This window comes from Maylandia zebra, linkage group LG7 (assembly GCF_041146795.1).
Source record: "Maylandia zebra isolate NMK-2024a linkage group LG7, Mzebra_GT3a, whole genome shotgun sequence".
Taxonomy (NCBI): Eukaryota; Metazoa; Chordata; class Actinopteri; order Cichliformes; family Cichlidae; genus Maylandia; species Maylandia zebra.
In genome coordinates this window covers 31,721,240-31,736,364 of record NC_135173.1, presented here as the reverse complement: position 1 = coordinate 31,736,364, position 15,125 = coordinate 31,721,240, and the positions used below count along the sequence as shown (strand labels likewise).

At 41.4% G+C, this 15,125-nt stretch overlaps 1 protein-coding gene across 4 annotated transcripts in view; it reads right to left on the bottom strand.

Annotated features, from left to right (window-relative positions):
- The window catches only part of sh3glb2b (SH3-domain GRB2-like endophilin B2b), a 58,496-nt gene that overhangs the window by 21,421 nt on the left and 21,950 nt on the right, over positions 1-15,125 (bottom strand). For all 4 annotated transcript variants that reach the window (XM_076886243.1, XM_076886244.1, XM_076886246.1 and 1 more), the window contains one exon: positions 12,806-13,055. In XM_076886243.1, the coding sequence (XP_076742358.1) occupies positions 12,806-13,055 (250 nt within the window). The remainder of the gene's footprint in view (positions 1-12,805; positions 13,056-15,125) is intronic.

Below are 15,125 nucleotides of genomic sequence, written 5' to 3'. Positions count from 1 at the left end.
TTGGTAATATTGATAAATAACAACACTGGCTGATGATAAAATACAGTCAGCTGGCATGGTGACACTGACAGTATTAACCTGCAGGGCTGGACTGGGACAAAAAAATTGGGCATTTTTACTACAGACCGACCCACCAGGTATTAAAGCCATAAAGACTTTGAATGAAAACAAATGCTGTTGTGACAGTGATGTACAGTCTTGTTGGTATATGTATGATTTCTATACATTTTACGTCAGATAAAAACTTTGGTTGTAAGATTTAGATAATTATTTAATAAAAACTAGGTATTTTAAATGAGAATAAGAAAGAAAAGTATTTCTTTGTGCCCACCTTTCCCTGTTAATGCCCTACCTGGCCCCCTGGCAAAACTTTGCTAGACCCGCCCCTGCACAGTTACCAGCTGTCAGCTACATAAAAAAGGATCCTGGTGTTATTTATCTCTCAGAAACAGTTGATAACTTCAACTCATTCATGTCACCTAAAAGGTAAACCTGTTTCTCCATCACCTGTTCAGCTCTGATGATCCAGTAAGGACATCTCCTGGTTTCATCTTCATGTTTCCCTCTCACCACATATCTAAACAGACATCATGACCAGCAGCTTTACAGCTGTGGCTCCAGCAAACATCAGCTGATACTAGAAATTAATATTAAATACATTCTAACAACAGCTGATCAAGCTTAAACGTGCTGCTGTTGTTTAGCGCAATATCTGCTGGTTTCCTCTTTCTGGCGCAAAGTGGGCGATAAATAAACAAGAGAGAAAAGCCGATCAGCTGATCATTGATCAGTTTCATGATTGAAGTAGCAACAGGAGAGGGAGGGGGAGAGAATGAGAGAAGAGGCAGCTGTGCAGCATAAAGACAGAATAAATCCAGCTTTGTGTCTTTTTTCCATTCTAGCTGAAGTCCGGGACAAACTGCGTCTCTTCTCAGCTCAATACGAAACGTGTAATATTTTCTCTGAATGAGGGACCATTCCATTTTTTTAAGGAGCCGTTGGCAACTCTACTAACTAACCTTATGAATAAAATAAAGTTCACTATCAGTAACATCATAGCACCCACCCAGCTGTATAAAAACTCCAAGCTGGCTAGAACGCAGTATGAGTTATTGCAACTGACAGTAAAAAGTCAGCAACATGAAAATAAACTCCACCTAAACTTGGTTTATATCTGACCCAGATAGACTGCAGGTCATAACTTCTTACCTGAAGTTCAGTTCACCTGACACTCGGACTGGCGGCTGCCTCGGGTCTCTCCTCCTGCCTCCCCTTCCCTCATCCACCTGCTGCCTCTGTGGAAGCCCCGTCATAGCCACCACCAAACAACCGAGTTATTGCTACACATCGACCTGCATCTGGCCAATCCACCACCTCTCATTGTTCATGCCGTTACAAAAAAAATAAAAAATAAGTCACTGGGGATATGCCCGGTATGCCCGATGGCCAGTCCAGCTATGTTAACCTGCAACCAAATTTGCAGCTCCATACAGCAATGTTACGACTTAGATTATATCTTATAACTCATAACTCTTATGTTAGCTGCCCTCTGTAGCATACTGTCTGAAATATTCCACAGCTGCAATAATTCTTTAAGTGTTATTTTTTCCTTGGTATTCTAATTTCGCCGAAGTTTACTAAACTCAACAAACTTAATATTACTTACCGGGACATTTATTCTGTCCTCATTTTCTTTCACCGAAAAATTGTTTCCTGCAGTGCCGTCTTTCGTGCTTGGCTCTCCTACCTTTGCTAACGTGATGCACATAGCGCAGAAGCCGATGCTGCATTCACTTACACTCGGATATCTGAGCGTCACCGTGAAAACATAATCGGACATTTGATATTTGATTGAATTTTATTGTTTTGCCTTTGGGGTGGCACCTGGGGTGGCCAGTCTGGTTGGGGGGGTGGCCTGTGCCCCCCCCCAGGCCACCCCGCTGGACACGCCATTGCAGACCTTTGACCACTCATAGCTAGTTACCATCTTCAAAATGACCTCATCGTAACACAGGAATAAGAAGAACTCAGTCTGCGATTAGTTTGGACTGAATGGAGCCATGTTTGCAATCCATCAGCGATAAATCAGTGAAAATCCCAAATCTGTCTACAAAAGAAAACATACATACTTCAAGCAAGAACCTCAGATATGAAACAGAAATTTAAACAGTGACTTAGCTGCTGCAGGACAGCAATTTAAGTGCAAACATGAGTGCTCAGTAACTTTGGTTTGATATAGCAATGTAACCAAAACACAGGTTGCTAACTGAGTCGAGTCCTGGGCCCTGTTTCAGGAAGCCGGTTTAGTGGAAAAACTGAGTAAGTATACCCTGAGTTAACGAAAACTCTGGGTTTTCGGTTTCACAAAGCGAGTTCAGATGAAGCCTCAGTGAGTCACTATGACGACACACTCCGTGAAGCTAACCTGCCCCCTAGCAGGTTTACTACAACTAACCCTGACTGTCTCCGCCCCTTTGTCGGAAACCTGACAGTAGGAAGTGTCGGACATGGCGTGTCCCTTCCTTGAAGAGCCAGTAGATGTTGAAGCCCAAATTCTCCGCAGAGCTCTCCGCCGGGAGAGAGTGATTAGAGCGCGTTTGGACATTTTATCATTTCCTGATGATTTTCTGTGTGAACGTTACCGTTTCTCAGCACAATCTATAAGTTATTTGGATAACATCCTCAGGCCATATATTACGCATGTGACACATCGTGGACATCCTCTCAGTTCTGTACATATTATTTGTATTGCACTTCGGTTTTTTTGCAAACGGGAGCTTTCTGTATAATATTGGTGACGCTGAGCACGTTTCCAAGGCTACCGTCTGTCGGGCAGTCAGGAATGTTACAGTTGCACTGAAACGTCTCCTGTACTCGTTTGTGTTCCCCGGTCATAGACCCACAAGATTTATCAAAGAGGGATGCCACAAAATTGCAGGTATCAGGATGACCAAAACTTAATTTATGATGTGGTGCTACTTGGACTACTACTTAAATTTCACATTTATTTTCAGGGTTCCCAGGCGTGATTGGCTGTATAGATGGCACTCACATTCCAATCATTGCTCCTTCAGTAAATGAAGGAGACTATGTGAACAGGAAGTCTTTCCACAGCATTAATGTGCAGGTACATAGTTCCCTGTAGCATTTCAAACTAACAAATTATTTCATTATAGTAATGGATGCTAATTTGTGTTCTCTGCACTGTGAAGATCATGTGATGCTGCCAACATTATCACAAATGTGGAAGCCAAGTGGCCAGGCTCTGTCCATGACTCACAAATATTCCGTGAATGTACACTGAGCACAAAATTTGGACATGGTGAGTTGAAAATACTTTAAAATATATAAAGACCAATTGCTTCAGGGACATTTGAACTGAAGTGTATCCTTCTGTCTTAGGAGAGTTCACTGGCTACTTGCTTGGTGATTGCGGGTATCCATGTTTACCCTATTTGCTTACCCCTTACCCTGACCCTGAACCGGGCCCACAGCAGCGATATAATCTGGCTAATTGCAGGACAAGAGCCAGAATTGAAATGACTATCGGAATGCTTAAGGCCCGGTTCCAGTGCCTGCAAAGACTCAGGGTCACCCCAGAAAGGGCATGTGACATTATTGTGGCATGTGTGATTCTTCACAACATTGCCACAATTAGAGGAGAACACTGTCCTTCTGAACCAAACATCAGCAGTGATCCAAACCATGAACATCCTGACCCTCCCACGGACATACAAGATGGAAGAGCAGTCAGAGACACCATATGTCACAATCATTTCTTTTGACCCATCACCTCAACATGTTGAAAGAAGAATAAACAGATTTTTTGTTCAACTGGCTTTATTGGTCGCCTGTGTTTCCTGTACACAAAGTATTAAAAGATGTAAACCTCATAAAGTGTCTCTGTTGCTTCCTCCTCTGTAACAGCTGTCAATGTTTCTTCATTATTTTCCTGTAGTAAAGAAGTTAACAACATTGCTGTTCTACTGTAAACTCATATAATCTGTGGAGTATTACTCACAACTGCATGTTGGTCTGGCTCAACAGGAGGCTGCACCAGATGCAGTACACCATCACCATCAACTGATAGAATATGAGGTTTATACAGGTCACTTATAACTTACAAGGGACCAAATGGCAATTAACAAACATACCAATCACCTTACACTTCATTGTCATTATGCTCTCAAAGACAACCAAGACTGAGGGAAGGCAAAATCAGTAGGAAAATAACTTCACTACAAAATAATCCATTATGGTAAAGAGTTTATCAAATGAATGAGTAGCACTGCAAAGGTGACTGTGAAGAAAGGATGTATGCACATCATGTATTATTTTGAATTTACCCCCTATGTAGGCACTTGTGTCTTGCGGGGTTATTGACTCAGAGGATGTCCCCGCAGAGATGCCTTCGGCCACAGGGCGCCCACTGTTTTGGCTGAGGGCCAACTGCTCAGCCTCTGTGAGTGGTGGTGGTGGAGGACCCCCACCTGTTTTTCGGGCCTCCGCTTTTTTTCTGTTGGCTATAACGGGCCACATTTGAGCATACAGAGTAAGCAAATATGTACTTGTAATGTGCTCAGATAATTTCAATAAGTGCTTACAGAGGGGAAATTAATGTAGCCTCTAACTGCAATTGATTTACATCGGACAAACAGACCAAGCACTATGGCTCATAATACAATTACACCTCACCTGTTTGGACTATATTTTTATATTTCATTTTTACTTGCTGCCAGGCACGTTTGGGGCCTGTTGGGTTGCACCTGCGCTCACATCACATCACAAAATAAAATGTATAAAATAACAAATAAAATAACATATGATAAAATAACGTGTTAAATGGGTGGAAATCCCTAGATCAATGTTTATATTAACACTCACGCATTGACTCTGTCGGCTATGTTTTGCCATGCATGCTCCCTTTGTTTTGCAGCTGAGGCTGTGTTACTTTTTTTCTGAGAAATTTGCATGTTATCGGCATATGCTGCCATCAGAATTTCGGCCTCAAGCGCTGTGAAATACATTGACCGCGCCTTCTTTCCCTCCGTCTCCATGGTGACTCGCTTAATCTGTGCTCCGCTTATCAGGGCTTTATGTATCCTCGTCCGCGCGCTTCACTTGGGGTTAAAGCAACTCCGCGTTGATTGAACTAATTGTTATCAGCCTTTCTGAAACCGAATATTCCGAGTTGGACAGTTCGGGGTTACTCAACCCTGCGTATCATTTTTAACTCTGAGTTTTCTAAACCGGCTTCCTGAAACAGGGCCCTGTACTGCAGAAAGAGAAGACGAGTTGAGCTCATCGGTTTAGACTGACTCAGACTGACTGTAACATTTGGCAATCTGTGTTTATAAATTAGTGACTGCGGTCGGTCTGAGTCATGATAGTTTGCAGACTTTTTGATTAAGTGGTTTTGCACGCTCATACAATAACCAGTTGGTCACAGTAAACACTGTGCAAATACTTGTTTAATATTAAAAAAATAGTTCATTCTGTAAATGACGGTTATAATTAATGGAAATGGGATGATATAGATGGAGTGGTTTAGGGCTACTAAAAACTCTTTACTGTAAGCAGTGTTTCCAGTTCAAAACAAAAGATGGTGAAAAACAGTAAATGTGACGTTCTCTTAGTGTTGCTCACACTATTTCTGTTCATACGTTAACCATAGTGAGAGACGTTAGTGTTTATTGTGCTTAGGAAATTCTGTATTTTGAGTCGAGGGTCCATGTGCTTTCATTTAAGTTTCTGAGTGAATCTTTGGTTTCGTAATTTCCTCAGAAGAGCTAGAAACTGAGACAGTTGTTTAGCGTGCTCACTTTAAGTTCTCGTTTATTCATTGTGTTATTTTTTCATCTTGTGTAAATAAAGTCCCTTTCACTTCACACGTGCTTCTCCGCGTGCTGTCTGCATTAGACTATGTCCACACTAACCCAGATAGATTTGAAAACGCCGTTTTCATCTGAAAACGCTCTGCTTCCACACTAGTGTTTTCAGTCGTTTTCACAAAGTTATGCGTCCACACTGAAACGGCCGAAAACGCTTATGTTCCAGTACTGTGCATGCGTGAAGCGCAAGAAGATTCGGCCTGCCTCATTTCTGTCTGACGTTTATTTACTTTCTGGCTCTTTGAAACGTCGCAGCAAAAGGTTGAGGAAAAGCACCAAGTTTTTTTAAATAGACTAACAATGAGGTGGAGTTGTTGCTGCGAGTAACACAAAAGTACAAAGTTGCAAAAGCAAGTGAGAATTAAAGAATTTGAAGAAAAGCTATCTGGAGCATGTACAGACTGATATTAATCTTTAATAGGGCTGTCCAAGTTGAGAGCAAACAAAACAACTGCTGTATAATGCCCTTTATAACAATACAAGCATCACATGACTAAAATGCGTCACCGTTTTACAAAGTCTGCGTTTTCACTGTCCACACTGCGATGCAAACGCACCGTCTTCAAATGTATTCTTTTTCGAGAGCATTTTCAAAACGCGGCGTTTTCCTTGAGCAAAAACGTAGTCTCAGTGTGGACGGGAGGCCAAAACGGAGAGAAAACGATGCGTTTTCAAACGAAAACACATTAGTGTGGACGTAGCCTTAGAGTCCTCCCTTACCGCGCTCTCAGCCGTGAAAGCTTTGTTCTTCTAAAGCCAGCTACCCATATCAAGACAGGCCATTATTTCCTCACACCCAAAACATTAAAGATTTTTCTTCCTAGACCAGAACAGAACATCAAAAATGCTCAACCCCGGGCTTCTGCTTCCGGCCGATGGAGTAAGTAGCAGCGAAAGGCAGCTCCGCTAAGATTTTTGATTATCCAAACCTCCTGGGACACATATTGACTTTGATTTGGACCAAGATTCAACTGTACAAACTCCTCCTGACCAAAGCGAGTCATGAAGAGTAGTCGGAAATACACGCAAAAAACTTTGTCGTCAGCTTCTGCTACATCTGGCGGCGAAGAGCCACAACACGATATGGCGGACGAGAACTCGCCAATCTCCGTGAGGATCCTTCGGAGCGAATTGCAAGCCTACCGAGACGGTATGATGAACGATATTAAGATGCAGATAGATAACATGCATGAAAACTTACGTGAGGACATTTCCTCGCTAAGAGAAGAAGCTAAAGCAGACACCAATAAGCTTCGACATGAGCTATCACAGAAAATAGAGGCACTGCACGAAACTCATGCAGAAACAACAAGTATACAGAAGGACATGGAGCGGGCCCTCTGCGACACTACAGACAGGTTAACAGCCTTGGAGAAAGATCACGAAACCCTAAAGAAAGATTACAACAAGCTACACGACAAATGCCTGGATTTAGAAAATAGAAGCCGCAGAAACAATCTGCGTGTGGTGGGCATTAATGAGGACGCAGAGGGGGGAAACCCCAGCCGTTTCATGGCAGAATTTTTCTCAGAAGTGCTCGGGAAAGAAAATGATGATTCGCTTATCATGATAGACCGAGCCCACAGAACCCTCGCCCCGAAACCACGGACAGGGGAGCGCCCAAGAGCCATGATAGTCCGCCTGCACTACTACACCGACAGAGAGAAGATTTTACGATTGTCCAGGGAAAAAGGTCGCCTCTTCTACAAAGGATCACCTGTACACATCTTCCCGGACATGAATCCTGAGGTCAGCAAACTTCGAGCGTCATTCAACCCCGTGAAAGGGAAACTGCGGAATGCTGGCGTCCCGTACAGTCTGTACTACCCCGCGAAGCTGACTATAACGGTGAACAACGCTAAGCACTCATTCACAGATCCGCGCGAAGCAGAGAAGTTCGTCAGTACCCACGTCCAGAACCCAGCCACATCTACCGCTTAGCCACATCTTTACAAACATGACCCAGGAGGGAATAGCATATAATAATAGACAATCTTAAGGAGTTTAGTGGTGAGTCTGATGTCTACAGCCTGTAAAAAGCTGGACAAAAATTGTTTTTCTTTTCTTTGCAAATGAAGAAAGGGTTCCGGTTTGAGTTCATGAGGTTGTTCTTTAGTTTGGTTCAAGAAAGTTGTGAATTTCAGAGGATCACTTTTAGAAAGCTCAGAGTAAGATCCATCAACCACTCAGTAACAGTTAATAACTATTGGTACCTCTACTGAGAGAGCACCACAAAATCTTGTCAACTTTGTAACATGGAACTGTAGGGGACTCAGGGGACCAGTGAAACGAGGAAACATTTTAGCTCACTTAAAAAAAGTAAACGCGGATATAATCTTTTTGCAAGAAACGCATCTATAAGTACAAGACCACAACAGATTACGATGCAAATGGATAGAACAAATATTTCACTCTACGTTTAAAGCTGGAAGCAGAGGCACAGCCATACTGATCAAAAAATCGGTACCATTTACAGCAGCAAAAATACTACCAGACACTCAGGGTAGGTATGTTATTGTAACTGGCAAACTTTATGGTCATTTAGTTATGTTAGTAAATATTTACGCTCCGAATGTGGACGATGAGCAATTTATACGGTCGATAATATCAAAGCTTCCGGATATCGATACTCATCAATTAATCATAGGAGGTGATTTTAACTTGGTGTTAAATACTAACCTTGATAGATCATCGAGTAAACCTGCCAAAATATCTAAATCGGCAAAGGCCATCCAGGAATTTATGGGAAATTATGGAATAATTGATCCGTGGAGAGTTCAGAATCCTAATGTGCGACAATATTCATTCTATTCTCCGGTCCACCAGACATATACCAGGACTTTTTTTTAATCGATTCTAAATTTCTGCCATCAGTAAAGCGCTGTGAATATGGCACAATAATGTTGTCGGATCACAGCCCCCTCCTTTTGCAACTAGCCCTCGGGTTCAATCACACAACAAAGATATGGAGATTTGATAATAGTTTATTATCAAATAAACAGGGGATAGAAGACATTAAGAACCAAATTGATTTCTACCTGTCAATTAACAACACTCCGGATATTACCAAGTCTACCTTGTGGGAAGCACTAAAAGTGTACATTCGGGGGCAGTTAATTTCGCGGAAGAGTCTAATGAATAAACAACAAAGAGAAGAAGAGAGACGTATAAAAGACAAGATACAGGAAGTAGATAGACAACACACAGCGCGGCCCTCAACAGTCTTGCACAAGAAGAAACTGTCCCTGCAAGCTGATTTAGAATTGATGTATACCGCAAGAACAGTCAAGCTTCTAACCAGGGCAAAATATAAATATTATGAACAGGGGGAAAGGATGGGTAAAGTTCTAGCACAACAAATCAAGAGACAAGCAGCAACAAGATTGATCACAGAAATTCGCACCAATACGGGACAAATAACGAGGGACCCAAAGGAGATAAATAGTATATTCAGAAGTTTCTATGTAGACTTATACGCCTCAGAATCAAAAAAGAACCCCGCACTATTTGAGATGTTCTTTAACAAGTTTAGTGTACCTGTGATCAACCCAGACAAAGTAGAACAACTCGAAAAATCCATAACTATACAAGAGCTACAGCAAGCAATAGATAATTTACAGAACTCCAAAGCTCCAGGTCCAGACAGTTATACTTCGGAATTTTACAAGGCCTTTAAAGACCATATCTCACCCCTGTTACTAGAAGTATATAATGAGGCGCTGGACAAAAAAGCCCTACCGCCGACTTTATATCAGGCAAGCATCTCTTTGATCTATAAAAAAGAAAAAGATCCTTTAGACCCGGCTTCATATAGACCGATCAGCTTAATTAATGTAGATAATAAGATACTTGCAAAGATTTTGGCAACACGCCTGGAAACTGTTCTGCCAACAATTATATCTCAGGACCAAACAGGATTCATTAAAGACAGGCAGCTGTTTTTTAATATTAGAAGACTTTTAAACATTATCTATACGCAAGACAAGCACAATCCTAGTCCTGAAATTTTGCTTTCTTTGGACGTGGAGAAGGCCTTCGACAGGGTCGAGTGGGATTATCTCTTCTCGACCCTGTCGAGGTTCGGATTTGGCCCTAAATTTATTTCTCTGGTTAAACTACTATACATCCAACCAAAAGTGTCGGTACAAACAAACAATGTCCACTCCGACTATTTCGATCTGAATCGTTCAACAAGACAAGGCTGTCCTCTTTCACCTCTGCTTTTTGCGTTGGCTATTGAACCTTTAGCTCTTCTACTGCGCTCAACAGACGAATATACAGGGATCAGAAGGGGAAAAGCAGAACATAAAGTCTCGCTTTATGCAGATGATTTACTACTGTATATTTCTAACCCTGCAAAATCAGTCCCAGTCATCATGGAAATTTTGCAGAATTTTGGAGAAGTGTCAGGATACAAATTGAATTTATCTAAAAGTGTGCTATTCCCAGTCAACTCTAAAGCAATAGGTAACCCAAGTTGTTTCAATACCTTGCCATTTCGGATTTCTAATCAGTTCCAATATCTTGGAATAAATATCACTCAGGATTATTATGGTTTATTTAAACACAATCTCTCTAAACTATATGATGAAACCAAAAATAACATAGACAAATGGATTAATCTACCAATTTCACTAGCAGGGAGGATAAACATTGTTAGAATGAATATTCTTCCCAAATTCTTATTTTTATTTCAGTGTATCCCTATTGTGATTAATAAAGCCTGTTTTAATAAATTAGACTCCTTAATATCCTATTTCATATGGAACAGAAAGAATCCAAGAATCAAGAAAAGCTACCTACAGAGACCGACATGTCAGGGGGGGATGGGGTTACCATGCTTCCGTCTATATTATTGGTCATGTAATGTTCGTTCCATGTCGTTTTGGTTGCAGACTAAGGGGGCCGACTGGACAACGATGGAGAATGAAAGCTTCTCCTCATTAGAAGCTATGATCTATTCAGCTCTCCCTATCCCTAAACATGACTTTAAAAATCCTGTAGTCTCTCATACAATTAAAATCTGGACACAGATAAGGAAACATTTCGGGTGGAGGGAAGCTTCCATACTAACTCCACTCATGAATAACGCAACATTCACACCATCACTTTCAAACATTTCATTTCTCCAATGGAACCACAATGGGCTGCACTCAATAAAGGATTTATTCATCAACAAGGTTTTTCCCACATTCCGGCAACTGCAAGAAAAATTTGACTTGCATAGTAATGACTTTTTCAAATACTTACAGAGCAGAAGCTTTGTAAGGAGGCTTTTTCCATCTTTTCCAGGTCGGCCCCCAGACTCTGCCTTAGATAACTTATTTCAGTTTGATCCACTCAAGAAAGGACTAATAACAAAAATTCACAACGCACTCACAACTGGATGGAACTGTCACACTTGACTATCTGAGAGAGGCCTGGCAGTGTGACCTTGGTACGAGAATTACAGATAATCAATGGACAAAAGCCCAGGAAAATGTACACTCTTCCTCTGTTTGCATTCGTCATGGACTCTTACAGTTTAAAGTGCTACATAGACTCCATTTATCAAAGTTGAAACTGTCAAAAATGTTCCCCAATGTAAACTCGTCCTGCGAAAGATGTAAACAGCAACCTGCTTCACTGGCGCATATGTTTTGGAATTGTCCCTGTATAACAACATATTGGAATAATGTCTTTCATATCTTGTCTAAAATTCTAAAAAAACCACTTAAGCCAGACCCAATCTGTGCTTTATTTGGAGTGAAGCCGGTTGTTGTAGACCTATCAGCCACCCAAAATAATGTGATACGTTTTGTGACGCTGCTGGCACGCCGTTTGATTCTACTAAATTGGAAACAAAAGGTGCCTCCAACCACATCAGCGTTAATACAAGATTTATTGAGACACTTGCAGCTGGAAAGAATTAAACTCCTACTAAAGGGGAGGTTGGAGGAATTCCATTCAACCTGGCAATCTTTTATAGATTTCTTCAATACTGTACAGATATAAATGGTCACTGAGCCTCATTGTTAGTTCGATAAATAGCATCCTCTGTCCAACGTTGTTTGTTGTTGCCTTTTTTTTTTTTTTTTTACTGTGTTTAATTTCTATTGTATATATGTAATCATTTATATTTGAATCTTAGTTGCCTTTTATGATAAAGAACACTGGAAAACCAAATAAAGAGATTTGAGAAAAAAAAAAAATGCTCAACCCCAAATCAGAAAAGACAGACAGAAATGGTGCTACATGGCTCAGTCCACGACATCTGCTGGAAAAATAACCAAAAATATGTTCAAGGTCACGGCGTGTCCAAGGGGTTTTTAGGTTTTGGAAAGTTGTTCTCTCAAATCTTTGAAACATCAACATTTTTTCTTTAGGACTTTTTCAGAAATATAGGGTTGTGGTTTGTGTGGCCTGAACTTTAGAAGTTAAACTACAAATGTCTGATCTGACATTAAACACTCTTTCAAGTTCCGTCTCTTTAGTGCAAACCCTGCGTGATAATAATGACTGCACTATTGCAATCGGGGGATTCACAGCCTGTCAATAGATATCTTTTTAAAAGTTGAGAATCATGTCTCGACCTGACGTCGGGATTTTAGGCCAATGAGTTTTCAAAGGGATCACAAAAAAATGCTACACATGCCCATGCGCTCTTTCTATTCATACTCGTAGCCTTAGGCTCAGGAGTGTCTGAGACGAAGGCAGGTGCTGGTTTGTCTCACATGCCATTGAAACAAACACTAACAGTTTGCATTGTTTTGGACAGCTTATATCTGTATTTTGTGTGGAAACATTGAAAGCTGCAAAAAGATTCCAAAAAAAGGCGACCTATAGCAATAAGGCATTTGAAGAGCCACACTTCACTTACAAGTGAAGTGAAGTGAAGTGTGTGTGTGTGGTGACTCAGCTTGACTCTGCTGTACCTCATCAGCCAACAATGACAGCTCACTGGTGTCGTGGGCATCATAATCATACAGGACCCTGGCCTTCCTGGCACCCGTGACGGGCAGCTGTGACTGCTCCATGGCGAGCGTGACCGGCTTCTGGCTGGATGAGGAGGAGGCGGCAGGGACAGCGGCTCCGGAGGATGCCGGTCCAGACAGAAAGGCGGGGGACACAGGGTTGGGGCAGACGGAGGCAGAGGAGTGGGGTGCACTGACAGCATTAGCACATCTGTGTGAAGACACATACATGGTAGGTATGGTTTACTTACTGTAAACAAACATTTTATGCCTTCCAAAAAGGAAGAAATAAAAATTATTATTTACAAAAAATAATTTAAAGCCTATTTTTATTGAAAGAATCTCAAAAACTTTAAGGCGTTATTGGTGTTTCTTTTTTTCTTCTAGTGTATGCAATTATTTCGGGGGGGGGGGGCAGTTGGACTTTTAGCAACAGTTTTATAAGCAATAAGCTTTCATCTCTCACTTCATAACCTCATACACGACCCCAGGATCCACTGCTTCAGAATTACTGGCAGGCCTGTTTAGAAGCTGGGCTGTCCTGATGTGGAGTCATGCAGCTGAAATACGTACAAAATGTTAAAACCACATTTTGCTGATGGCCATTCCCCCAAAATCTCCTCATATCTTCCATCCTCCAGCTCCTCTGAGGAGACTGAAGTGTTCCCAAGCCGGCCAAGAGATGTAACCCCCCCACAGTTACAACTTTCCCCACGATGGCTTAAATCAGGGGTGTTAAACTCAAATACACAGTGGGCCAAAATTCAAAACTGGAACAAGGTCGCGGGCTAACATCAATATTTGGCCCGCAGGCCAGAGTTTGACACCTATGGCTCAAATGAACGTGGGGTCCAGTGAAAGCAGCAGTTTTGTTTACATGGTTTGGCATGAGCTCTAAAACTCATAGACCAGGGTCAGCATTAATGCGAGCATCACTGATGATGATGTAAACAAGCATAACAAGACAACATCAAAAAAAGTTTTTTCCAGTTTAAACTATGTTACCGGAGGTTAAGAAAAAGATGGCAGCTCAGTGTCTGGACCTCGTGTACATGTTTTGACACCATCCTGGTTTCTGATACGATTGAGTCCACATGCTGTCTGAATACTGACACCAACAAGTATTAGTTTTCAGATTTGAACCAGATCTCAAGATTACTATGAATCAAGTCTTTCCAACTTGGTCTTGAGGGAACGTCTTTCTGTTTTTTTGGCTCAGTATGGCATATTTCAAAACGTTTTACAAACGTAAACACTCCATTTTAATGTCATTTGATGATCTCTTATTTTTAATCAGATACTGGCATTTAATGATTTCCAAAACACTGCATGGCTCTTTTATTTACATTTTCACATCAGTGGGAACAAACGGAGAGCAGTGTGTTCAGTGACCTCTGACCTTCACTGACACAAACGCCTCCAGATTCTGGCCAATGACGGGTCCAGCTTCATAAATCAGCCTCCCTGTCATGGGCTACATCCACACGTACCCGGGTATTTTTGAAAATGCAGATTTTTCTATGCGTTTGCACCTTTCGTCCACACGTAAACGGCGTTTTTGGTCACTGAAAACGGAGATTTTTAAAAACTCCGGCCAGGGTGGATATTTTTGAAAACTCAGTTTTTGCATTTATGTGTGGACTAGAAAAATGGAGAAAACGCAGCGTCAAAGGTGTGCGCCTTTTTTGACGTCACACTGTGCGCCACGTTATTGTTTCGGTGAAATGAATTTCTACAATACTGTTACTGTTAATTCTACTCTCTGCAGTGTTTAAATGCTTACATATACACACAGTTACTGTCCCTCCACACATACGACTCGGTTCTGCTTCTATGCCCCAGCTTTGTTTACTTTTTCCCACCAAGGCTTCTAGACTTCTGATTGGTCAACATTTCTACAGGTTAGGAATATATCGCCACCTGTTGCTTTGGCATGTTCATAGCAGCGTTTTTCTTCATTTCTGCCTTTACGTGTGGACGGGATTATTTTTTAAAACGAAAACGGAAAATCTCCGTTTTCAAAAATACCCGTGTACGTGTGGACGTAGCCATGGATGCCAGGATTTTATTCCAACACCCGAGACATCAGCCAAAGTCATTTCACTGCAGTGGAAATAATTTGGACCACTTTTGACTCTTTTTGACATTAGACTGAACAGGCAAAGAGTGACATTACTAAAGGATGATGCAGGTTAGCTCAAGTTACTACAAGTAGGTGAAGAGTAAAGTGCTTAGTTTAAATAGTAGCTATTTTGAGGTCTTTAAGCTACACTGTATTGCC